At 41.3% G+C, this 27787-nt stretch overlaps 1 protein-coding gene across 1 annotated transcript in view; it reads right to left on the bottom strand.

The window, feature by feature from the left end:
* Nucleotides 1-27787, bottom strand: part of GTF2E1 (general transcription factor IIE, polypeptide 1, alpha 56kDa) — a 41735-nt gene that overhangs the window by 5098 nt on the left and 8850 nt on the right. The window contains exon 2 of the mRNA XM_009080049.1: nt 3320-3521. Coding sequence (XP_009078297.1) covers nt 3320-3521 — 202 coding nt within the window. The remainder of the gene's footprint in view (nt 1-3319; nt 3522-27787) is intronic.

Raw genomic sequence — 27787 nt, 5'->3', positions numbered from 1 at the left:
TGGCTCGATGTGCTAATTCTGCTGGATTTTTAGGGATAAACAGCAGGGGGAAAATACACAGGTAGGTGAACTCTTCCCCAGACAAAAAATACTGGTGTGTTCAGCCACAGTTTGGGTCTGTTAGCAAAATACTTCACAGCATCCATGTTAGCACTTTTACACACACTTAGTTCTCTCCTGCAGCCAGCTCTGCTAGGAGAGCCTCACGGCAGCCTTGGATTTTGGGGCAGAAGGTTCTTGCACATGTATTGCTTATATAACCCAAGGAACCACACAGAGACCTTCTTCCCAGCGTGTTATTTCAAGTGTTGGTACCTTTCAGCTCTCCAAGACAGGCGTGTGTTCTGTGAAAAGCACCACTCTGCTTCCCACACAATAGAAATCTCTAACTAGCGTTTCCCTGACGATTTTATGTAATCCACTTTCCTCACAAGATGCACAATGCATCTCTCCCCCAAGTTCTCCCTCCCCATGACTACAGTGTGACAGCTAAATACTCAGTAGTTCCAGGAACTACCTAATAATACTTTTGCACAGAAGCCCCTGCAAGTGTGCTTGAAATTGACTTTTTTTCCTACACGGTATCATTTAAGCAGCAAAACACTTTTTCCATGACGTCAGGAACATTTTAAAAATGAAGTAACAGTTCTAAGAGACACCTACAGTGCTAATTACTTCAAGCCATTTACTGTAACGTCCCACACTTAGGTGGAAGCATCTAGACACTTTCTGTCTACCTTTGGACCCCAGTGAGCTTTGCAAATGTGCCTCAATTTACTTCCTTGTTGTATCTTCAGCAACACTATTGGTAGGTGTGAGCAACACCTCAAGACTACATGAGCAGGGGAATACTCCTTCCTGCAGGAAAAGACCTTACTGTTTCAGCAACCCTGTTCCAAAGTAAAGGATTTGGCACCATGGATCAAGCACCAGCAGAAGGACAGGTGTGTGAGCTACCTTACAGGCAGCACAGAGCAGATGAAGGGAGTGCAACTCTTAAATCTCTCTTTCTCTCATGATCTGCTTTTTCCCCATCCCGGTCTAGACTTTGCATGGCCATCCTGCAGCCAGGAACTGTGGCAGCTCAGTGGCCCAGATGTGGCTACATGTGCTCTGTCACCCCTCAGTTGTTTTATTTACCCTGACAGAAATCCCTCAATGAGTGGTCAACTGCCTTTAAAGACAACACATATAGTCCTTGACACAGCTGAGGTCTGGCCCACAGAAACCACACTGTGCAATGGGGAAACAACTTGAAATTTTCAATCTCAATCCTGCCCAGATTTAAGAAAGGTCTTGCATAATGAGGATAACTCTTTTTTGCTGTGATTGAAATAAAACACTTTTTCACTGTGCTGCTTTTAAGAGCTTGAACTTCAAAACAGACAACCCATGGTTCTTGACAGCATGACCACAGAAAATTAATTCTTTGAAGATTTTTCCTTAATTGAAATCATGCTATTTTGACACAAGAAAATGAAGGGGTTATTAAAATCCATAATTTATTGAAAACCACAGAGAAGGACTTAAGTAAAGCAGGTTTATGTTGAAACCTGTGGGGCTAATTCATGCTCTGCCGAGATTAAGAAAATTAACAGCCTCTCAGAAAAATATAAATGAAGATCTACCCAGTTCCCCAAGGCAGGTGAATGACAGTTATGCAATGTCAGTGTGGTTGCTTAGAGCTGTAGCTCTCCTGAAAACACATGAAGTTGCTGTGTTAGGGCGATGCAGGCATCTTGTGACCTTTTCCCTTTGTTTCAGAATCACCAAATGTCAGTTTTATCAATGATTTCAGACACTCAAGACTCCAGAAAAATGGAGTGAATAAATAACCCAGGGTTTGGCACTTTCAAAAAAAAAAAATCTCACAGCAGTGCTTCCATGGAATTAGCTGCTTTGAATTAATAACAGTTAATAAATAATTAACTCATTGTATGTGCTGAAGCAAGTTGTGTTCGAGTAAGCATTTAAGAAAGCTGCCTATTTATTTTGTCATTCCTTGCACAGAGTAATTAATCATTTACAATGTTTTTTAAGTATTTAAGAGTCAAGTTAGTGGGCGTTGCTATTTAATCATGGGACTGCACCAAGGCTTCTGCTGTGATAATTTCCTGTACACGAAAGGGGAAGACCGAGAAATTACTCTCTTTTTGGTAAGGTTATCCCAGTTCTACTACTCAAACTACAGAAAAGGGATTTTAAAGCGAAGTCCAGTTATTCAGCTTGGGTATAAAGGCTTCAAAGATTCCTCATATTGCCAAAGACATGTTGAGTGACCTTGGAAAAATCTTTCCCTCTTTATGCAGCTTCTGTTTTTCTATCAGAATGCTGAGGGAAAATAGCTACCTTCTTGGCTAGAAAAAGATCATGAACAGACAAAGCATTTTTATTATATTAATTAGAAACTGTCTAGCATGAATATATGAGGAACACTCTCTCTCAAGGTTAGCCTGAGAGAAAAAAAAGAGTATCCTGCTTGCTCTCCCATTAAGTAAAGGCAAGAACCCCAAGGTATTGTGGGAATGCTTCCCCTCATGGTACATTTTTCCCCCTTGTGTTTAATTAATTTTTTTTAAATACAGAGAAGTGCATCACATTTCACCACAGCTGACAAAACTGACAGCTCCCCACATCTTTCTGCATTATTTAAACATCATCTGTTTTCGTACAGCTAGGAATGTTCTGAAAGAAAGTGTCATTTCCCATGGGTAAGAACATTTTAAGGAGTTTTTGACTCCAACATGGTCTCCTCCTGAAACGAAGAGGTATGTAACAAGTTGGAGAAAATCAGAAGGAAAAAATACCCTTATTACAAGTAATGTCTTCAAACTAGACTGTTGTAATATGTGGATTTGAAATGCAAGGTGTAGCCTGCAGATAGCTTAGTTTCAAAAGCTGGGTAGAAGCAAAAGGAATAGATGAATGATAAGTGTTTGAGAGAAAAAAGGCAGCATAGATGGCACCTTCAGAGCTTTGTCAAGCAGCTGCATTTTGCATTTCTTAAAGACTGGGGCAAGGGCCTGGTTGTACATACCAGCAGCAGCACAGCAAGTATCCCACCCCACAGAAAGCTACACAGAGGAGGCTGACCAGAGAACTGTCACATGCCTTGTTCAGTAAGAAATGGTTACAGCCCTTTGTCTCCTCAAAAACCACACATTCCTTGGGCAATCTCTCAGTTTCTCGCATAGTTGGCGCTGAACAAACAAGTCCTCAATGCAGCCAGAGGCTACATAAGGTTTGGGAAAGCCTCACAGGGCAGATGAACACACTACAAGGAAGCAGCACAGTAAGAGAAGACCAGGCATGTTCCCACCTCTGCTTGAGGGCAGGAATCTCTGTGGGTTCTGGCTCCAGGACTTCACGGGCTAAGTTAACATCTTCTGTCTCACGAAGCAGCGCATAGATGGGCTCAATCTGCTCATTAAATCTTGCAACGAGTGTCCTTGCATCCTTTTTGGGCATTGCCGACTCATCCTCTTCCACTTCAGTCTCACAGAAAGTACAGCGGAAAGTTCCTAAAATGAAAAAAAGTTGCTAAGCACTGGAAGGAAAGCAGCAGGCCTGGCTCCTCAAACAGCCTTAGAAACAGCAGTGCCTTGCTGTTTCCTTGCCTTGATGCTAAGTAGCTTTTCTCCCCCGACAATCCCTTCCCACACACAGTGTACCTGGTTATTATTTAAGCAGACAACAAAGCAAGCGTTTTGATACCATCCAGTGATACCCAGTTGGGTACAGTTTCTCGCTCTGAAAAGCCCAGATGGGCTGCAATACCTCCACTGAGACATCTCCTAATCTCCCTCCCTCTTTCTTGCTGCACATTTTAAATGTCAGCTATGACTGGGCTGTGATAAAAAGCTATACAATATACTCTAAGGAGTTCAAATATCCTCTGTTTCAGGTGCTTGCACTGGTATCTCCCAGGCCACATGAACAGGCTAATTTCACAATGAAATAGAGTGTAGTTTTACACTGCACCAACCAGCCTGCAGCAACTGCTAATAGAACCACTGTCACCCTGCAACTGCTGCAGAAAAGATGGCTTCTCCTACTCTTTTAGGGCCAAAACAGGCAAAACAGTCACTACTGCAGAGCAGCACGTGAGAAAACTTATCCCACACAACTCCAATATTAACTTCTTAAAATTAAGAATGATAAGATAAGAATTGTATGAATGGCAATGAAGAATAAGCTTGTTTTACAGACCCTGTCAGGACCTATAAAAACAGATCAAACACAGAGGCAATTGAAATGGGGCATGGCAAAGCAGTCACAAAAAACCTACTGAACTCCATAGCCAGCTTTTCAGTTTCATCGCTCCATCTGTGAGCGTGACCCTTGGGGCAGGACGTGCACAGCAGGACCTTACCATATGGTCTGCTACTAGGGGAGTAGCACGGTGGAATGACTTAGTCTTGCAAGTGCTGGACTGAGAACATACCACTGCCACCTCCAAACATTACATCCAGAGTGATGCTCACAGGCTGCTTGATTCCTCTTCTCCCTGTGTGATTTTTTTTTTTTTATTTATCCACTCGGTGACAGCTATGCACATCTAGCATCACCTCTCAATACCCCAATGAAGAAATGAAAAGATGTTTTTACCCACAGGGAGCCTGAGGATAGGTCCTATCAGAATTGGGATCAGTATTGAAGCTTTCTCTATCCCCAATGCTATATACAAACAGAGTTTCAAAGAACAGGGTTTGCCCAGGGCACTTGGGTGTGATGTAATGAGACAGGCTGGCAAGCCAGGGCTTCTGGTTATCTTGGTTTGCTGCTTACACAGATTTGCTAGTCTTGTCACTTCATTTTTCAGCATACTTCCTTCTCTGCCTGTAATACAGCGATAAAAACAGACTTAACTTCTTTAGGGATGGCTGTGAGGGCTAGACAATGCTTGTGTGCCTCTCAGAAAGCACACAAAAGCACTGTTTATGGCAGGAGGTAGATCTGTTGCCTCTCATCACAGTCTGTAGAGATGCAGTTTTCCACCTCGGCACCATCTGAAGTAGTTTTTGTTCATTGTTACTCAGAAATTAATGCATGTTATATATGTGGCCAATGTGTACCCAAATGCACACATTTCCTGCAATAAACCCTCTCTTTAAGAAGTTTGTCTTATTGACATGTAAAAGCTAGAGCACCCAACAACAGCAGTATGCGAAGTAAAAGATAAGTGGATAAAGTGCTCTTCTCTCCCATCCAAGCATGAAACACACTGCTTATTTTTTTCAGGCTGTAAAAATCATCCCTACTGATTCAAAACTGTACATTATATAAGCCGTCAGCCTGGCAAAAACTGAAACCAAAGTTTGGTCTCCTTATCCCAAATCTGAGTCTATGGGTGTGGCACATGTTGAATCAATTTAAAATAATTAGCACATCTCAGTTCCCATAATGGACTAAGGGAACAAGCACAGGTTAATGAGGAAAACTCTCCTCTTTTTACACCCCCCCCAAAAGTTCTGTTACATGTTCCTGAGACAGCTCAGACTTTACACGCTTCCATCTGTGAACCCCATGAGTATCTGCGAAAGATTAAGATCATAAGGAGAATGGTTCCAATTCAGAGTACCAAAAAATCAGAAAGTAAATACAGCTCTAATGAAACAGAACTCCTAAGCTATCATGGATTTGCTGCAACTTCCACCCCTCAGGGTTCTTAATAAGTAAAAAAAGTTAATAGATGAATTATGTAAAGAATCTGGGAATGAGTGAAATGACAAGCTTCCTCATTAATATGCTGATTTTTTTCAAGGTGATGCAGCATTTCACAAGAGGCATATGTGATTAGAGAACTGGGAAGCTGCTTTGCTGTGGCAGACAGCATTTACATGTTGCAAACCTCTTTTGTTAGACTTTTAAGAGGTCACAAAATGTCATCAAAGCTTTTATGACACGGCACATCACATCAGCAGTGACACGTTTCTTACCGATATGAATTGCATGTGGCAAACATGAAGCAGAGGCTACCCAAAAGCTGAGAGTGGCAATGTTTCCACTTAGCCAATGCATTTCTTCCTTCAGCCCTTGCACAACTTTCAATTCAAATATGTTGCATAAACCAGGACAAATAGATATCCTGGAGCAAACAGACATGAGGCTTTTCTGCATCTTGGAAATGCTAATGGAGAGAGCCCAAACATCCCCTCCTTTCCACTCACGCTCAGGCATTCAACAGACCTCTCTGGCTGCACGTTAAAAACCAGCCATCTGAAAGAGATCTCACATGCTCCCAGACTCTCCAGGGCAGATATGCTGGTAATCTGGCTCCCCAAGGTTTACTAAGATTAAAGCAGCTCAAGCTCTGCAGTACGGGGCCAGAATATTTAGAGGTAATTCCTAATGACTTGATTTCTCTTGAGACAAGGAAAAGGTCAACCACCCACACACACTGTATGCAGGATGTCCAAGCATGCATGCTGCATCTGCTACAATTAGCACATCTATCTGGCTGCACTCTCCTGAGTCTGAGCCCAGGCCCTGCTCACATTCTTCTCAAAGGGTTCAAGCCTCATCTCCAGCCCAATCAGGTGTCTTCCTTTCATTTTGTCCTTTGGGCTGCTGCCCCAGACTATTATCCTAAAAACTACTTCATTTTCAGCCTCAACTTATTCCCATTCACCTCAAACCTAAGGACTGTTGTGTCCAAAACTGTACCTCAGCTCCGCTAGCCTCCATCTTGCTGTTAAATCCTTCAGGTATAAGACAAACTGCTGTCTAACTCATCCCTCCATCTTCATTTTGCAAGGCTCAATAAGCCACACATTTTCCTTTACCTTTTAAAAGTGGCCACCCATTCCTCTCATGTGCTCACAGCCTCACTGGGCACTTTATCCAGTTTGCTCTCATCTTTCTGCTGCCAAGACTGAAGTATAGACAAGTGTCCAGATGAGCTCTCCCAAAAGCCCAACAGCCTTACTGCTTTTCTCATAGCCATTGAGACCTTCCAAGATCATGAAAGGGATGCCTCACTTATCACAAGATCCAGCAATGCTCCCAGATCTTTCTTCCTCCTTTGTAGTTTCCAGTTGATGAACTCCATGTTTATAGCATACATTTGCATTAGATGCTAGGTGCATGACACTGTACTTTATAGTATAATCTTCCAGCTCCTTTTTATTCCTCCAGCCTTCATCCTCATCCAATTCTTTATTCTTGACTGCATCACAAAACATTAAGCTAATTTATTTTCAAAGTCTCCTACAACCTTCATTTAGAAGTAGCATTATTACCATTACATGGAGAGTGAGCTAAGGCACAGATGGCACAATTTCAGAAGTATCTGCTGATTTGAGCAGTACTTGATTTGAGATGCCTAAGAAATGCTTTTCTGAAACTTCTCTTTCAGAACAGAGTGTGCAGTATTTTTACCAATCTTCTTCCAGGCTCTAGAATAAGGCATCTCAAATGAGTTAGGTACAACTGCTAATGATAGCCTTGGAAAAGTTTAGCTTAAAATGACTAGTTCAACATCACAAAAACTCAGCTGGCCTGGAGGATCAGATCACGTTCCTGTGGTTGCTACAGCCATTTTCTTCAGGTAATTCCCTGAGTCTCACATTGCATTTTACCTTCTTCTGCAGCAAAGCCAGACAAAAAGTGCATTATATGCATACAATTCTCTCATTGAGCAAAGCACATTTTGGGAGTGGGGGTGCTGGTAATTATCTCACACATAAAAAAAGTTACACGATGGACAAGCATCTTTAATTTCAGCACTCCCTAACCCCGAGTGCTTCATTTGATGTTGAAATGAGAGCATTAAGACCCTGAGTAAAGGACAAGAGTTTCCTAGGTTCCTACCAAGAGGAAGCCAGACAAATGCCTCCCACTCTGTGATGTTGTGCCAACAGCCATATGGCTAATCTGCAGACCTGGAGCCCTCAGTTCCGCACGGGCCTCTGCCATTTGACTCGACAAAGGGAAGATGACAACCTGCTAGTGCTGCAGGAGCAGGATGCCTTGCCAGCTTGCTTCCTGGTAACAAAGGGAGTATGAGAAAGAAATACTTTGGGTGCTGCTCTAGCTTCTTGAAAGAGGTGCTTTGTGGAAACCTGCTATCCTACCTGCTAGCCTCAAGCCTGAGGTTTTCCTACCCAGCTCTTCCCACCTGCTGCCACCCCAATTCTGGCCTTTGCTTTCCTCTGATGGTCCTATTCTCCTTGCTAGCAAGTCTTGGTCTATCTAGTCCTGCTTTCTCAGCCTGGGCTTCTCTCACTTCTCAAGCTTCTCTGTCCATCCTTCTTTTCCTGGGCTTCTTGTTCCAATTTCAGCCTCTCCCCATTCCCATTCCTCTCTGTCCCACGCTCTTGGATCAGTTAATTCTGCCACTTAATTTGAGCCCTGGTCATCAAACTAATTTCCTGTCTCAAGGCAGAGAGCTGGAAGATCTTTTCACAGCACTACCTGTCATTCAGAACAATATTACACAGGCACAGGAATATACATTTCTCCGCTCTCCCCTTCTATTTTCTCATCACTCCAATCTTCAATATGGCCAAACTGTTTTTAATTAAATTTTTCTAAGCAATTTAAACTCAGTCAGATGCATAGAATGGGAAAAACTCAGCATATAGTAAGTGTTTGACAAAGTTTTGAAGTGCACAAAAATCACAGAGCAATTCCTAGGCCTGCCTTCCACAAATGATCCAAACTCACGTGATGGAAATACTTAGCAACCTAAGTAATAGGCTTTGCTGTCTGTACGAATTATAATTAACTTCCTTTCATTTCTCATTGATTTTCAAGATTTAGAGGACAGCACCTAAAGTCATGGCTCTCCTAAATCACTGCAGAAACAGACAGTAGGCCAAGTGGCTACAACAGACCTGAATCATTAGTTACCATTACATACTCCATAGGAGCATATAAGGATATTGACCTACTGGAAGAGCAACCTGAGGGGTTAAACTGAAGGAAAGAGAGTTTTAATGACGTTAACAGACTGAACTAGTAACAGAGCTAATTGTTAAAACAGTTGGTTGTTAACTGGATGAATGATAATGCAGATTAGACTGTAGGAGCTGTAGTTCTGTAGTGACTCACAAACTTAAACAGACTTCTGAGCCCTCACCAAACTGTTCTCACCTTCTCAATGAGAAAGCAACCCAGTGTGTCTGGGTGGGAAATGCACTCCTGCCACAGAGAAAGATGAGTCTCCTGTCCATTTCATCAGGTAGCCTTCCCTGGCTATGTCTCTCTTTTCTCCCTGTACTGGAGACCTATAGTCCCAAGCACGCTTGTATTTACATTTGGCCTTCAAAAATGCAGCTGCTTTAGGAAAAAATAGAGAAACCCATGACTACAATCTGTCTCCTGCACACCACACCAATACACCACTCTCTCTTGCAAGTATTTCAGTGTTTCTACACAGGCACTAAAAGAGCCAGTTACAGAGCACAGTGTGTTACATAAAACATAATGCCATATCTCATCTTTCTGAGACAGGTTTTATGGTCCACTGGATCTCAAGCTCTTGGGGACGCTTCACAGCTCAGGGCTGACTGCAGTACTCTCTCCTGAAATGTGACACAGAAAGTCTAAGTTTTTATATTAGTCCTGTTTGGGATAGTCCAGAGCAGAACCTCTTGTCAGAGCTTCTTATGGTATGAAAACAAACAGTCATATGTAGAAAATGACATCATTTTGGGAAGATTCACTAACCCAACATCTGGAATAAAGCATCCACCTTTGCCACTGAAACCCCAAATGCAGCAGGCTTCACCCAATTCACTTGAAAATTACTAACTATAGAGAAGATAAGGCATATTGCAATCGAGATGAGTAGCCTTGGTCAGAGACAGCGACAGAGCAAAGCCAGAACATGTGGGTGGCATCTGAAAGCAGAAAACTGAAAACTACACAGGACAGAGTTGCCCAGAGGAGATGGTCATTGCAGTGGCTGTAGTTTGAAGCAGAGTACACAGCACCTCTCTGAATGGCACTGCAATCAAATCATGACACTCACCGGCTGAGGCCTGAGCAGATGTGAGTGTGGACTGCTGAATACAGCATCCTGCCCTGCAAACTGACAGCTCTCCTGGTAACAGGCTAAGAAAGGACAGCATCTTCTCTATCCCACTCTCCTTTTCTGAACAGGTACTACCAGGTACATACAATTAGGATTATGGGCAAGAGGGACAGCAACAACCAATACTACAGGCTGCCTGTCATATTCTATCATCAGATTCTAGGCTGAAATTTGCTAAAACATCTTTCATATCACGATTTGGCCTCAGATGAGTGAGGAAGCATGTGGAATGCACGTTTATAAAACGTCAAACACGGCAGTTCAGCTGAAAAATGGGTCTAGGAACAAATACTGTAACTAATATTGTTATCTGAGGAGAGGTTTTCATCTCTTTATGATTTTTTTTCCACAGTATCTGAATTCCCAAGAAAGCAGTGTTATCTACTGTGTACAAATGGGATCAAGACCTCACAATGAAGGAAAAAAAAATCCTTTTAACTTTATATGCCCCAAATCTAGATCCAGTTTCTCTCAGGTCTGTACATATTCCAGCATAAATACTACTGAGTCAGCAGCTATGAGATCGATACTTCTCAGTATCAGACTGTAAGGTTTTAAGACAGGTTTCTGTGAATCAGAGAACGAACAGCGATTGTTCACCTGAAAACAGCTCATTTTCACTGACCTGCTGTTCACTGTGAAATGGGACTGTATGGTGAAGATAGGAGGTTAAAATCCAGGTTCCTGGGACAGCATGCAACTCTCTAGTCTACATGTATAACAGGTTTGGGAAGGAGTCATATTCTACCCTTCAAATCAGCCTTGGAAAAGGGTTTATTCTATGAACTCAGTAAGTACAAACCCCATTGTTTCGTTATACAATTCAATGCTGTTTTGTAATACATGCGCACCAAGATACAGCTCTGACTTTTGAGTACCTGATTTTGAGCCTTAATAATGCTTCTTCAACATTTTTCTTGTTCAATATAGATTCAGAGTATTGAATTGCTCACCAGGTATTAAACAGAGAGTAAACATTTCATTTGGGATAAATGTCAATCAGTTTCCTTTCAAAGCTTCTATTATTGTGATATAGATGTAGCAGCCACAGCATTTAAGGGCACTTATGCAGTAGCACTATTTCTGATTCAGATGAGGTAATTCTGCCAGAAACGTGTTCAAGAGATTTCAAAACTGCAAGTCGCCAACATATGAAAAATGATCAATTTGTTTGAAAAATAAAAACAAGTTGGTAACTGAAAACAACAACAAAAAAGAGATAAAGACATATTCTTCAACACAGCAGGATTAGCAAAAGAGGAAAGAAATATATTTTATAATTGCCATTAAACAGTGTCTCACTACAATCAGAAGGAAATTTCACTTAGCCGGTGCATATGTTCATGTATTATTTATTCTCCCTGAGAGCAGTGTGTAAATGTATAAAAATTGAGGGACTGGCAGTCCTGGAAACAGAAGGTCTCTCTGTTAAGCTGCAGAACGGATTTTACTCAGGCAGTTACATTATCCTAGGCATAATTTGGAAAAATGATGGTGCTAGAATGTTATTACAGATGGCTAAGAATAGTGTCCAGCGCTCGTCCTGGACCCTCTCGGCACAAAATGAACTCTGCTGTTAACAATAGAAGGAGGAATTGCCAAGATAAGACACCCTTGGCAACACCTTCAAATACATAAGGGCAGTGCTTTTCTTCCTTGAAAATCTCAAGCATTAGGGACAGGGAAACAGAAGGTTTCAGAGATCCAGATCGCCCTGTTTCAGGCCACAGCAAACTTTCCCCACACTCAAGATCCATTTGTTAAACCACACCAGCATTTCTGATCTGCATGACAGAGATCTATTCTTCCATGTTCACTGCCACCACCAAATCCCTTTAGCATCATACCAGAGATTCCCTGAGGAGAGAGATTTACAACCCTGGCACACCTACTATGCTACTTATATTCAAAAAGGGCTTCAAATTCCTTAGATGGCACTCAGAAAGGGCAACAGCGTAAATCCTTTACATTCAAATTCTCCTCAGAGTTAATGTGTTGCAAGAAAAATCTCCTACTGCATGTGCTTCTGGGCCAACAGCAGAGAACAATACAGATTAATAAAAAAAATTAAAATGTCATTTTCTTCTCATTATAATAAACTCCAGTTAAAATCAAGAACACCCAAGGGAACACACTGTGGATGCCAAGACTTTGCATTTCATGCAAATCTGCTCATGTACACACAAGAAATCTATTTAAGAACAAAGAGCAAGAACAAAATCCTTAAACCATGGTCCCAAGGCAGTATTTGAAAGGCTAACAGGGCCAATGTCAGCAGCATGCATTTCCAAACCAGTGCTTCAAGCCTTGGGATGGCAGCAGCTAGCAGGAGCAAGAAAGAGGAAACAAGGCAGTGAGCTCCAAGCCAGCACATTGTTTCCAGCCTTATTTTCAATGGCATCACATAACGGGCCAACACCAAGAGGACAAAGCTGCTCTTCAGTCTTCTTTTCCCATTTTGCTTTCCAAGAGGATTTGAATGCCCTTCATAACAAACAAGGCAGGTTTTTCCAATGTTGGTTACTTATGAACAGTCTATTATCAGAACATCACACTACCCTCCCTTCCTGAAGGTCTGAAATTGTTTATGGGCAACATTCACCAGCTGTTTACTGGTGGAAGAGGTCATGCTCACAGCCTGCAAAGCCCCAGCACTGCAAAAATATACAATAGTCACAGAATCATAGAATCATCAAGGTTGGAAGAGACCTCTAAGATCATCAAGTCCAACTGTTAACCTGTCACTCCCCTGTAACCCCTGAACTATGACCTCCAGCACTAGATCCAGATGTCTCTTACAGACTTCTAGGGATGGTGACTCCATCACCTCCCTGGGCAAACTATTCCAGTGTCCAACCACCCTAACAGTGAAAAAAAATTTCCTAATATCTAATCTGTATCTTCCATGTCTCAGCTTATGTTCATAATAGTGTGCAGATTGTGACAAACAGTATGTGATAAGAACAAGTACTTCTCTCCAGCTGACTCTCTGTGATGCACTTTTTGCTGGGAATGTGATGAGTGAGGCAAGCCAGCATTTTCTACTCACCTGTACTCGCAGCCACACAAAACTTCTGCACATACCCTTTGCCTGGAACTGCCATCTTTTAACTGCTGCCTTACACAGTATTTTTATAAATCTATTGATTCTTTTCATATTTCTCACATTTTAGCACATGAAGCCTCACTTGTTACCTGCCATCAAGAAAATGGGAATATCCATGAATTCTTCTTTGTACCTTTAGATATTCTTCTGGATTGTCATGCCACCCACTGTTCTCTTTTCTCCTTAATGCTATGGCTTTTAAAAACTCCTTTGTGCAAAAGTTCTTTCGTCTTTACTCTCAAAGGAAATCCCTTTACCCCCTTCTCTGTGAAAAGAATATGCCACATGACACAGCCAAAATCAGCCCCAGTACTGCCACATGAAGGTCCAACTCTCACAGACTCATAGAATATCCTGAGTTGGAAAGGACCCACTAGGATTATCAGAGTCCAGCTCCTGGCCTTGCACAGGACAACCCCAACCCCATTTGCCTGAGAGTGTTGCCCATGGTCGGGAAAGGATTACAGCTGAGCCAGATCCCACCTGCAGGACTCCCTATGCATAACCCATGGCTCAGTGCTGCAGCTAGAGCTGGCAGAAGAGAGGGAAGAGAAGACCAGAGAAGTGTGATGGCAAAGCTTCCTCCAAAGACAGCACTTAGTGCTTTACCACCCTTCTTGCCTCTCCATCTATGCAGAGTCATTAGAGTAATGCGAACAGCACTGAAAGCTTGGGCAGTGCTTTGCAGCTGAGGCAGTGGCTGGAAGGAAGGACCCCATTTTCTCATTAAATAGAAGGGAGAATAAATGGAAAGAGGCTCTTTGAGACTGAGCTGAGCTCCAAACTGCAGGACGGTGCCAGAATTGCCATGGACAGAAATAAGCTGGCAGTTCCTAAGTGAAAGAATTGCACAGATGCCAGGAGGTAACCTGGAGCATAAAGGGAAGCTAACACAGGCCAGGACCATAAAAATACTGGAAAAAGAAATTAGTGGGGGGAATAACAGGACACCAGGTGAAACACGCAGAAGAAATTGCTGAGGCTGCTCAAATGCTGGCCCATGACACTGGGCAGGATCTCTTGTGAAGCCTGCAGAGCTCTGGGTACCTCTCTTCCACACTGCCTCAGAGAAAGAAGCAAATGGGGAGGTGTATGTTTTACCTTCTTAGAGAATGACCTTATCTGTTCCTTTTCTTTTGACTCACATGCAATGGGAACCACATGGGGTTACATAGGTGAGAGGGACTAAAAAGCAGCTTGGCCTAGAGAAACAATCACAAGTGCCATGGGCTTATGTTAAAAAAACAGAGTTTCTGCTAACAACCCTTCAAAGACCAAATTCCCAGCACTCTCATCTCTACTACCTGCTTGGAAAGGAAGTGCTGTTTTCAATTACTGTTATTTTTAGAGGAAACATATCTCCACAGCTAAGGGCAATTTTTGCCTTCTGTACTGCAGTCTCTCATGACAGGTTTCATGGTAAAACTGAGTAATGCTCACCAATGGAGCCAGGCACCTCTGCACTGCAGGGTTTGTACAAACTCTCTCCTTACCAGCATCCAACCACTTAAAAAGATTTAAAGAGCAAGCCATCCCACGTGCACATAACTTTCTTTAAACCATCCTCTCACTCCAGCAACTGGCATACCAAAAGAAGCAGCCTGGAAGGGCAAAGGACCATGAAATAAACTGCTTCCTGAGATTATTTCACTTATTAGAAAGTAACAAATATTTCAGGTGCTATGGATGCAAAATACTATGTCTGACCTTCCTGCAGCAGCACACAGGAGAACTGATCAGAAACAAAGCCAGCAAGACTAGTTTTCCAGTTCAGTCTGACCTATGCACAACAAGAAATACACCAGTAATTTATTTCCATTCTCATCACTTGCGATGCCAAGCAAGAGAAAAGGATTTGTTTATCAGGGGTATTTTAACAGTGTTCCAGTCTTAAAGATTACTGCTGCTGCAGATAACCTGCTAGTGACCTGCCATCTCTCTCATGGAACTGTTAAAGAGAGAGATTGATGAAGCTTATAGTAATGCCAGACAAAGCAATAAAAAGCCTCCCACTGATATCTGCAAATTTTGAGTCCAGAGGCACCACTTCTCTTAATGCCATTCATTCTACTTTATTTCTAACATATAAAATGAGACCACCTGAAAAATAAGAGCTGAAGCAGGTTAATTCAGCCTTGCATTGTCTTCCACTCGGTGTTACATACAGGGCCCTCAGATAATGTTACAACCTAAAATAGCACTACGTTTTTCAAAGATATTTTAAAAGAAGAATGGAATAAAAATGTGAAGAAATAGCAAATTTCATCACAAATTTTGTATTTCATAATGTGTATCTGTGGAGAACATGCTATTTAAGGTAGACAGTACAGACCTGTCAGTCTTATATAATAAGTATTTAATATGTCACCTAAAATGTCTTTCAAGGTTTTCCATGAATTACATCCCAGCAAAATGTATCTTTGGACATCAGACTGGATGGACACCAAAAGGAGATGCCATGACAGATAGCCTGGAGAACAGAAGCTGAAGACACAAAATAAGAAATTTGGTTTAACAAATGTTCCTAGTCTAACAAAATAGACCAACAAGTTATCTAAGTGGACTAAGTGATCAAACTTTACTGTTGATCTTCATTACAAAACAACAGCCAAAAATGTATTCCCTATTTTATTTCTTAATTTGATCTATTGTCTGCTAATTCTTACACCATTTCATTAGTGAAAAAGAAAAAAAAAGGCAACACGGATAAACTATCCTTGAGATTGCTAAAGCATCAAAGCTCTGATACTGCCTTTCAGCTCAAAGGGTTGAGTCAGCTTTGCCTCATCTGTTCTGTGAGTGTATACAGAATTAACACTTGTGAAGCGTTTTGAGCACAGCAAGTGTCAAGTCCCTTCCTCTGACACAGACCACAAATCCAAGACAGGAGCATCTCCCCAGGAAGGACAGGCTGAGGAAGTTGGAGCTGTTCAGCCTGGAGAAGAGAAGACTGTGTGGAGACCTCATAGCAACTTTTCACTACCTGAAGGGACCTACGGGGGAGCTGGAGAGGGACCCTTTGCTAGGAACTGCAGTGATAGGACAAGGGGTAATGGGTTCAAACTGAAGGAGGGGAAGTTTACGTTAGATATTAGAAAAAGGTTTTTTACTATAAGGCTGGTGAGACACTGGCACAGGTTGCCCAGGGACGTGGTGGCTGCCCCGACCCTGGTGGTGCTCAAGGCCAGGCTGGATGAGCCTTGGACAGCCTGATCTAGTGAGGAGGTGTCTCTGCCCATGGCAGGTGGTTGGGACTGGATGATCTGTGAGGTCCAGTCCAACTCTTAAATTCTATGATTCTATGGATAATGTTTCATACTATCCATACAGACAGTGCTCATAAGTGTCCTGTAAACCTCTTAAAAGTTTTTATTTCTGATGACTCACAATTCCATTGAAACATATGCAAGAAGAAAGTGACCAATTTTTTCCAATTGCTTTTCAGGAGGTAAGCATACATGCAGATTTACAATAAAACCCCAAACAAACCAACCCTAAAAACATTCCTGTTTTAAATCTTACATAGTCTTTTCTCCATTAGAAAATTCTTATATCTTCAAAGCAAGTGCTTTTCCAACAATTTATTTTACAGAGCTGCTCCTCTGCCCTTCCTTCCCTTTTCCCAGGGGGAGCAGTGGCTTCACTGATCATGTGCCACAACAGTACCTGATTAATTCTGATAGACAACCAGCAGCTAGCTGGCACATCATCATCATCGCCCTAGGATGAACAATAATCTGCCTCACCATCTGCTCCCAAATTTATTTTTAACCAGTCCTCTCTCCCTCCAGTGTGGTGAGGGTGGCACAGCAGCAGCTTTCCCCCTGGAAACAGTGTGCTGCAAGGCTGGGTCAGGGGCCAAGGGGGGACTGTCCGGTCATACGCCCCAGAGCATCGCAGTGGATGGGAAACAGATGGATAAATGCAGCATCAGATGAAGGAAAAATTGCTTCTTCACCATAGAGGCTGGCAACTGCCTGGTTCTTCTCCAGCAGACAGGGAATGACCACTGGTTTTTCAAGTAGGTAAGCTTGATAAGGTTAAATGAATGGTCCAAGGTGACAGGAGAACTAGGGGGAAGTGATCTAGGTTGACTATTTACTGATGGGAACATGCATGCCTACGTTTTTTGAGGCTCACGCAAAATTTCCACACAAAAACTTTTTTGATCACTTCAGCTTGCTTCTGAAGCTAAAACTATACAATATTCACAGTCACTGCCCCAAGTGATCTGTGCTGTTGGGCCAGTTAGTCTCAATGTACAACATTGTGTAGCATGGACTTGATCCATTAATTTCCTTTGAAAAGGAGTCCCAAGATGTTACATATCCATGGGAAGCTGTCTGGGAGGTGGGGGAAAGACATGAGCACAGGCTTGATAAAGTCATAAGGCAGTGAGGAGGTTCATTTGCTTATTGCCTTCCTGCTCACTTTTGTGTACAGTAGTCCAGGAGATGCCAATTACAGGGTCACTGTGGCATCTCTGGGCAACCTTACTTGAAGTGAAAAGGTCTTAGATCAGGTTGGACCCTCTCATTTTGCTTTATACTCACCACCAGGCACCACTGTGAAAGTCCACCTCCACAGATATCCTGGCTTTGTCTTCCTGGAGATCTCATAATTATAAATGCTGAAGAACAGCTATTAGATGTGACACAATCTAATGCTGGACTATCCTGCAAAACATCCTCATAAACAAACCAGGGAGAAAGGCTAGAGGTGAATTTACAATAAGGAGGATGCACAACACATTCTCAATGAGTAGGTATCAATACCTCAGCTGGAATAACCCTAGGAAGAGAGGCCCTGACCACAGTTAATATTTTCTAGCGACTGGCAGATTTTGTGAATTTATTTCACAATTTAAAGGGCAAGGTTACAAACGCTTTAGGAGACAGGATTGCAATTGCAAATGGAGAAATGCTTGGAGTAAGTATTACAAAATTCAGTAGAGACAGAAAATATAACACCTCAATTTCAAAAAAAAAAAAAAAAAAAAAAGGAATGAGGTGGCCAGAAGGGCATAATTGTTTTGGCAGCACTGTGCAAAAACCCTCAGGTTTATAACAGAGGACAAAGCCAGGAACCAACCTTGTTGTGCTGCAAGGAAAGTAAAAGAAAATCTGGCTGCTATGTATATTAATAACTATGTCGTGCGAAGCATGAGTCAACAGTATGTTACCCTGCTTTATTCTTCCCTATGAATATCTCTCCTGATAAAGCAGGTGCAGCTTCAGATCCCATACTTGAAGATGGGGACCAACTGTAACAATTCCAAATGAACAAAATGACACAGCTTAACACATCTCATTAGGGAAAAAATCGGAAAGACAGACTTGTTTAGTTTTAAGAAGGTGGTGGCAGGGAACAGCAAATTTTGGATATTAAGTATGTTACAGTAATGCAAATGGTGACAAACTGTTCTTACATTTCACACATACACACAAAAGATTACTCACAGCTTTAATCTGGGGTAAAAAAACCCCTTTAGGTTAGGATATTAAGAAAAACTGAGGATAAGAAGCCTAGAATATGCTAGCCATGGAGGTTAAATTTATCCTGCTTCAGAATAGGATGATGGGTTATCTCTTCTAGCCCTGCACTGTATCTGAAAATAACCTTCAGCATATTCTGAAATGCAGACATTTTATTGTATACTCATTCCCCACTTTGTACCTACTTTTCAAAGCAGAATCATACATAGCATTTTTAAAACTGCAAACCAAGTATGAAAAATTCAAACAGAACTTCCCTCCCACCACTGAGGGTTCTTTAATAAATGAGATTGCTAACAACATCTTCCCTTGAACAATCTGATTCTGCATCATCGTTATGGTTCACAAACAAATGCATTATCTCTTGTTTCAGGCTTTCTTCTGTACATTTTAATCAACAGATTTCCCATTTTAGAATCTGTTTTTCCACTGTGCTTATGGTAATTGATGGGTACCCAAAACACACACCACCTCTGGAGCCCTGTATTCCTTACTGGAACTAACCCATCAGTGGTACAAACACAGTGACCAGAGAAAACTGGTTCAATATGCCAATGTGCATACAGATGGAAAATCTGGCCCTTTTAGAAGAAACTGGAGTCACTACAAACCACCAGGTCACCTGCCCTTCTGCAAGCACAGCAGTCTTCAGAGAGCTGTGAGCTACACCCTTCCCTTGCTGCAGGAAGGAGTGGCACAGACTGCCTCATCAGAATGTTGTGTCCTGTAGTGATCCCAGCCAGGAGAGCTGCACAGAGCCAGTGATGCACACAACAGTTCTCCTGAGTAGCTGCAGGTCTGTGCTGTGCTGCACAGAGCCCTTGGCCCTCAGGCCTGTGCTGCACACATACCTTGGCTGCAGGATAAATGTGCCAGTGAATCGTACCAGAGGACTCTCTATGTAAGGCAGCTCTCACACCACTGATTGCTCCAACATGTCTTTATCTTCAAGAGGAGCAGAGTGCTCTCATGCAAACTTTCTTTTGCTGAGCAGCAGACATTATCAATAAAATTTTCTTCTAATCTTCTTCTTACTTCTTTAAGAACTCTGAAGACAATCACGAGGGCAAACCTCCCTGTGCATGGGGTTCTGCACATTGTGCTGTGCCTCAGCTGGAGGTCTGGTCTGATGCTACACAACATGGGATTCCCACCAGCAGAAGGGATGTAAGATTATCCATTCTCCCTTTCCTTCTTTTTAGTTCCAATAACTGGTACTTTAATCAATACCTCAGAGAGCCAGAATTCCTTTCTTGCTGGGATTGTAAGCAAACACTTGTACTAAAGCCTCAGACATGACTGACAGACCATCTGCTAACCTGTGTAAGTGAAAGTCATGGCAGTGCTTTACTTTAACACAGTATTTTGTGTATGACTTGGCACTGAACACCTCATGGTGCTCTTGTCCTGTTTTCCCAGTCTCCATCACATGCAGGCTGAAACAAGAGTATAAAACTACAGGTTGATCCCTATAAGAAATTCTTGATCCTCACTCTTTTTTTAATTGCTCCTAGCATCCTCACTTATGCTGTGAGGCACACACCATTTGGGAGACTCTGCATAGAGTGAGCTTGCTGATTCAAACTGGGCTGGAAGAGAGTTTAATCCAACTTGAATTCATTTAAGCAATCACCACTAAAGTACCCCAAACTACCAACATTCTTGATTCTTTGCACTTTTAAGCAGTTTCAGGGCTGAAGACAAAAAATGTATAGATGAGGAATTTTGCCTTCATACTCAAAACACTGCACAGAATCTGAGCCAAGATATTTGTGACCTCAAGTTTGCTATAGGTGGTTTTCACAAAGCAAAATAAAGCACAGCAGAATAATAATGACTAGCACAAAAACTGTTTTAAGATGAAGTGATAGAGTTTGTTTTCAGAAACAAGAAGGTTTTTTTAAATGAATAGTTTTCTTAATGAAAACTAAAACCTGCTATTTTTGTAGGACAACCCAATGTCTCTCCTGGATTGAATTAATTCTACACAAGTTTAATATACACCAGACCATATGTGAGCTTAACTTTAACACAAACCAGTTTGACAGATCTTACAGAGTCACAGAATGAAACTGCCATTCATATGGTGAACGTGACAGGTACAGAGGGCTCTCCCCACTGAAACTGAGACACTTCAAACCAGACAAGAACATAGGGGCTACTAGTTTGCAGGACTCCCCCTTCACTGGCAGCAGAGAAAAAGAAGCTCCACTACAGTCCAATTCTGCCTCGAGTGTCCATGTCTGGCCTGTAAATGCTGAAAGTTAGGAAAGATGAATCCCTTGTCCAGTGTCAGTGCCCATTCATAGAATCATACAATCAACCAGGTTGGAAGAGACCTCAAAGATCATCGAGTCCAACCCTTGAATCCTTGGGCTTTCCCTTTGTCCCATTTATCTCCCATTTATTTATCCCATTCATTGTATTAATGGAACATTTTCTAAGGTTCCGCAAATACATTTCTTTAAAAAACCCAAACAGTGTTGAGGCTAATTTTGGCTTCCTTCCAGAGACTTCAAAAGAGTAGAAAAATTAGCTGCATCAGTTTCCTGAGCTGCATTTTATTTTTATTTTAGCAGAATTAACTAATGAAGAGTGCCACCCTACATTTCATATTGTGCAGATGAAAGGTTCTACAGTTTCCAACTGTGACATCATAAAGGAAATAACAATATCTCAACCTTTTCAGTTTTCTCTGAGGATGAGAATTTACAAGTCTGAACTCAGAGTCTCTTTCTAAGTTTGTCACTGAGTTATTTCCAATTAGGAACACATCATACACCTACCCATGCAACTCATGTTTACATATGTATACACCTTTGCAAGACCTCACTGCAACACTGTCAGGTATTGCCATTAGAGAATAACATTACTGACACAATTATTAGTTCTTTTTAATAAATTAATTTTTACTGCCAAGAAGTGACAGCATATTTTAAAATCATACATGAAAATACAGCATAGTGCAAGCTTACACTGCCTGACACAGCATAAAAGGCAGTAAACTCACTTGCAGAAAAGCTATATATTGCATTTCTTCTGAGAAGAAAGGACATTTGTACATTGCATCAGATGCTTATGTATAAAAGCAAGAAATGCAGTTGCAGACCTACCTTAACAATGCTAATTTACTGATTTTTAAACATCAGTTATTCACACTTCTTTAATCAAACACAGAAAGCTCCTGTACTGTTCTGTTCAGATATTTCAGTTCATCACTGCAGTAACTTCTAGAGTTCTCTGTCAATCAGTTTTGCCCTCTACTCTGCCTTGCATCCTGGAATGCATATATTTTTGAAAAATCTAACAAACAGTATTCTGAGTACTCCTCTGTTCCTGTATTAAATACACTGTTTTACAGAGGAAGTTTCCATCAAAAATTTATCTTCCCACACAGATCAAGGATCTTTCCTAATTTACATCATCCAAGATGCTATCACTTTTGCATCAGCTTTGCTTTTAATAAAAAGCTCTGATTTTCCTAAATATTTCCAAAATAATTTTGCCTCACTTACAACTACCTAAGGAACGAAGCCATTTGTTCTGGTTCCATTTGAACACACAGGAACCGAGGGATATTTTGCCTTAGAGCTATTACAAAATAAGGTGAACAGAGAGCAAAAAAAAGAAGCAAAAACCTCAAACCACATAACCTTGCTCTGCTGGCACCTGCACCAATCATTTGCTACACTAAGAACAGAAGAGCTTTTAAGAGCAAAGAGGGACAAAAGCAATGACTTGTTATCACTGCAATCCCCAAGCAGAATACTCCTAATTCTCCTTGGGCAAGAGACAAGGAAGAGCACTACAAAGTTAGTGGCATCCTCTTCTGTGTGCTCCAAGGACTACCTTTCAGCTAGTTCATCAAGTAAAAGACGCAGCCATCGTCATTTAATCTGCTGATGCACATCCAAAGGGATGCACAGAAAAACACGATACGGGTCAAAGGTTCAAGAGAAATCTCGATTTCACAACAAAGTGTTCAGCACTTATAAAGGATTTACTTCAGGCCAAGGAATGCCAGACAAAAGATTTCACTGGAAGCAAGAAGAAACATTCAGATTTTTTTACTAAAAGCAGTCAGCAAGAGATCAAGGTAGTTTGGAAGACTTGCATGGATTTTAATAAAGAGCATGAAACACTGCCTTTCAAATTTATAAACAAATCCAGGGTCTGATTTAATGCTCAAATAATAAAATCATAATGCTCTGGATTAAAATTAAAAAAAAATAAAATTGCCAAGACAAAGAGATCCTGACACTGGGCAAGGGACTGAAAGTTATTTTTGGAAGGGAAAGGAGGAAACGTGAAATTCCAGACCACTGTTCTCCAAACTTTGCTATTGCACATTCCATCAGTAAAACAACTGTGAGCACAGATGCTCATGATAAGGACACTTATTTACAAATTATATGTGTGCTACTGTAATAATGCTATGTACATTATGTAACATACGCAAAGATAGAAACAGGATGAGATAAAGATGAAAAACTGGTTTACAACTTTTTTATTAATAGTACAAGAAATATTTTCTTACTATTCCTCACACCTCAATGGAAAGTTTTGCATGTATCCCACTCTGGAGACTGCTGCAGATGGCCTTTTCTCCTCCTTCCTACTTCCAAGGACATTATCTAATCTCTTGCAGCTAAGTGAGGAACAGCATTTACCTTGAGTTAACGCAGGGAAAAACAACTATGATGGCAGCAAGTCCTGTGACTGGAATTCAGGACTGGGGAAGGGTGGAGGATAGTTGAGACTCACAGCTCATTTGGCTAGGGATTATACTTCATAACATGCTCAAGGGAAACTGGATATTGGTGGAAGATAATTTACTCATATAGAAGAAACTGAGCAGGAATATAAGTTACTAGAGGAAAAAAAAGTGAGCCAAATCTTCAGTTTTGGAGAAGCTAAATGATAATGAGAAAAATGGGAAGAAATCTGTTTTGGCTGGGGGAAGAGAGGATCTTCAACTGTTCTGTATGCTTATCAGCAAACTAAAGAAACACAGTCCAGATAAATAAATCAGAAAATGATTGCATAACTGGTGGAGAACACTACTTTTTCAAAAAACATAAGTTTGCTGTCAGCCTTTGAGAGTGTTTCAAGAGTCCATCCTGGTTCACTTCTATTTCATACTTTCTACCAAAGATTTTGAATGCAGAATTGTATATGCATATACAATGTACTAATGAGACAAAATTGGAAAAGGTGGTAGGAGACACAACTGGAATGAAGAACTGTCGTTATGAACCACAGAAATTGCCAGCAGCCAACAAGGTGATGTTTAGTAAAGTCCAAAGCATCTCACTTTTTCTAAAATTTACCCATACCAGAACATTGCTCTCTATACTGCCTACACACAGCAGCTGTGAGCCTTATAAAGGCACCTTTGGACTGGCAGAACAGGTATGGGAATAATATGTCCTATCACCGTTCAGACACTGCAATATTGAGGCACTTACAAGGACTGATGCAGACAAGATCAAAATGATTGCCTATGCTTGAAGCTCCATCACTAGGGATATTCTTAAACAAGATAACTTCTGAGTAGGATACCAATTCCAAGCTTTAACTGATAAAATCTGAAAAGATTTTGCATCACAGGTGACAGCAGATCTTAAATGAAGAGCCATCACAAGTTGAGGAATCAGTGTTTTGATACTGAGAAATTGTATAGCTTTACCTGTAAACAAACACTGCCGTTACATTAAAGAAAGTGATTTTATATAGACTTTAAAAATTGGTGAATGCATTTTTATTTTTTTTTGTGGCACGAATTCTGATACAGGCAGTCATCTGAGAAGAATAAAAACAACTACATAAATGAATTCTCAAACACAGATTTCCAAAACTGATTTCCTGTCTCTCAGCATTCAGTAGCTTTACAGGGTCTTAATGCTCCTTTCAAAACTAATTATAAACAAACACATGGACATTAATTGCAAATCTTTCCACTCTTGCAGGGAGTTTCAAATAGAAGGCCTGCTGTGCTGTTTACTTGCTTTTGCTTTCCCTCTCCTTAAGTAGGCACTCATGCTTGGTGCCACAAACACTTCCATCGGAACAAGCACAACTGGCACAACTCCAAGGTAAATTGCCATCTTGCTGTTATAAATGCCCCAGATTTGATCTAAGTGAGCTAATAAATTAAAATTCAAATAATAAGGGTTAAGAGAAGCAAGCTCTTATTCCTTTCCTTCACAGCTGGAAGAGCAGCAGTGCTCCAATGAACTTGAATTTGTCATGTAACTCTATGAGTTATATATAGAGTGATATAACTCATTTGTGATATAACTCCCAAGAGAGGAGTGAAAGACACAAAAACTGCAGAAATTTGTAAATGTTTTTTTTTTATAATTGTCTTCTGGTATATAAAGATGACATTTTGGAACAGTGCTGGAGACCAGCAGAGACTCACTGGTATATCTGAGGCACTGGTCCTACCCAGATGGGATACAGAGACTCAGAGTTGCAGAGAATTGGAGACATGCAAAAAATACTTGGTAAGAAAAATTCTGTTTTAAAAATCAGCCCAACCAGACAAATAAAGCAAGTGTGAAGAAAAGGTGTTACACATTTCCCATTTTGAAGATGGAGAACCTCAGTAGTAAGCCAAAGCCATGCAGGCATGTGATAAAAAGGGCACCACTGGAGCTCATGCCCAGTATGCTGACCCACATGTTTACACTGTGGTATCTATATGACACAGTCACCACCCAAGGAACATTTAGGAGGATTCAAAAGTGGTACAGCCACGTGGACACAGGTCAAGCTCAGGCTTAGTCACATCTTCTCTGGTTCCACAACTGTTTGTCCCTGCATCAGACTGTACCCACTGCAGTCTTGACAAACACACAAGGTGGCACATCCTTAACACTCAAACTCCTGAATGTATACTACAGATTTGGATGACGATTAGGATTACATTTTGGAAGGAAATATTAAACTGCTGAGAAGCACAGCAGCCTTCGTTGCCTGAAAGCATCAAGTTCCTGTCAGCTTTACAAGTTACTGCTTTTGTGGGTCATTAACTTTCAGCTCCAGGCAGATTAAGATGAATCACCAAAGCATTTACTAGTGGCAAGACCCTTGGCCGAGAGGGAGGACTACAGGCAGGACAGAGGAACTCAATCCTCAGCAAAAACATTCCAGTCCAAACACCCAATGTTCAGTTATCACATTTGGGTGATAGTAAGCAGCTCAAGTGTGTCTGGAGCACACACATTTCCTCGAGTTAAATACTTTTAAATCCCCAAAAGGATTAAGTCAAGCACAGAAACAGCCCAAAGTTTTAGCTGATAGAACATCACATACAGCAGGTGAGGATTATTTCCTCTTCCTTCATCAGCTTTTCTGACATTTTAAAGATTTTTTTACACTGATATTTTTATACATACATACATATCAGCCCATTTAATTACAGCTGTCACTCATATGAAAAAAAATGTGGGGCTTTGTTTTTAAAACTGATGTGGTCTGTTTCCAACAATAACCATATATTCATGTGATCTTGTTCACAAAGCAGGGAGGACCACTGAGACTGCCATCTCTCCATTTCAACTTGAGTGAAGACTCACAAATCACCTAATTTTTTGTCTTTAATAGTCAAGTTACATCCTAGTCCTCCACTCCCTGCAAGATCCTACAGCCACTTTTTAGGCTTGAGGGTAGATAAGCAAACCCCTTTTTAAAGAGTTTCACCAGCTCAGTGCAATTATTATGGAAATTGTAATGCAGGTATCTCTTCTCTCAATTCCACTGAATTACAGCCAGAAGTTGATAATCTGCTCTTTGCAACTTAAAACTACAGTATTCAAGTATTCTCATAATCATACCCATTAGAGTTTATATACTCAAGTTATGCAGTAAAACTGCTAAATGCATTCATCTATTTGTCAGTTAGACAGAAGCAGAGTGGTCTAACTCTTTTCCCTTGCCTGAAGTCACCAAACTGGATATACTGTTTCAGACTAACAGCAAAGGTAATCCAGAAAAGACAACCTGCCTTAACTCTAACTGCAAGCACAACCAAAGAACCTGTGTTTTTAGCCACTTGGGTTAATTCATGTTAAGCCCCCAAGAACAAACAGGAGAGTAAGAATAAAACAGCCCAGGGGGAAGAAAAATTTTGACTGTAAGGAAGGAGAATTCTTCCATGATGCAATTTTAGACTGGCATTATCAGAGCGGGTTTGTATTATTGAGCTTTGTCCTGTTCTGCCAAAGCTATCTGTTTCCTTCCGACACCCAGATTTCCTTTAATCATTGAAGAGAGGATGCAGTGTTCTGACGAAATGCCTTTCCTGGCCATCCCTGGTGGAGGGAATTAAAAGCCTTGCCAATCCTTTTGAAGTGCAAATCTTCACCAAGTGGGCTTCGTGCCTCTTCCTATTGTTGGCTCTCACCGAAGAGCACAGGTGAGGTGGAACACTCAACCCTGGGCTGTTTACTTATCCTCTAAAATAAATCTTGTCTTGCACTTGCGATCGCTTAATTTCTCCGTTTTCACTTTTCTCTTTCTGCATCCCCAAATCTCACATTTTTCAAGGAAAAATTCTAGATGGCTAAAAGCCTTGTTCCTCAAGCAGCAAAATCACTTACCTGCATAGCCCATATGGCTTAACAGAATTTCTGCCTTCAAGCTCCATGCCTGACCTGCAGTGTGCTCTAGGAGACATATACCTGTACAGGAAGGACACACTTGAGCCTCTAACTTTTACCCTGCTAGCACTTTGGGAGAAAACACACCCAGCTCTATTACTCTGATCTTAAATTGAAAACCAAAAAGACACTCAGGGTTTTTTTCTGGCCAAGGACCAAGTACAGCTATACAAAGATAGTCCAGGGGCCCAGTCAGCAGTTTAAAATACATTTCTCTAGAGCACTGTACAGGATACAAGCTAATAAGCTCTGCCAGGGGGCCACAGCAGGTTATCAGTGGAGAATGAGGCATGCAAGGTGCTCTAAGGGCAAAGCAGTGCTGTAACTCAGCTGTGAAATAGCAACTTGATCACAGCCTGAAACGCGTGTGCAACTGCCTATATGTGTTTACTTCCTGATCATAGTTTAAGTAGTAAAGTCAAGAAAATTCAAACGATAGCAAACAAATTTGCTTCTGCATGGCACAACAACGTTAATTACA

The sequence above is a fragment of the Acanthisitta chloris genome, unplaced genomic scaffold (genome assembly GCF_000695815.1).
Source record: "Acanthisitta chloris isolate BGI_N310 unplaced genomic scaffold, ASM69581v1 scaffold3308, whole genome shotgun sequence".
Classification (NCBI taxonomy): Eukaryota; Metazoa; Chordata; class Aves; order Passeriformes; family Acanthisittidae; genus Acanthisitta; species Acanthisitta chloris.
Note: the sequence above shows the minus strand (reverse complement) of the source record. Positions and strands in the feature narration are given on the sequence as shown.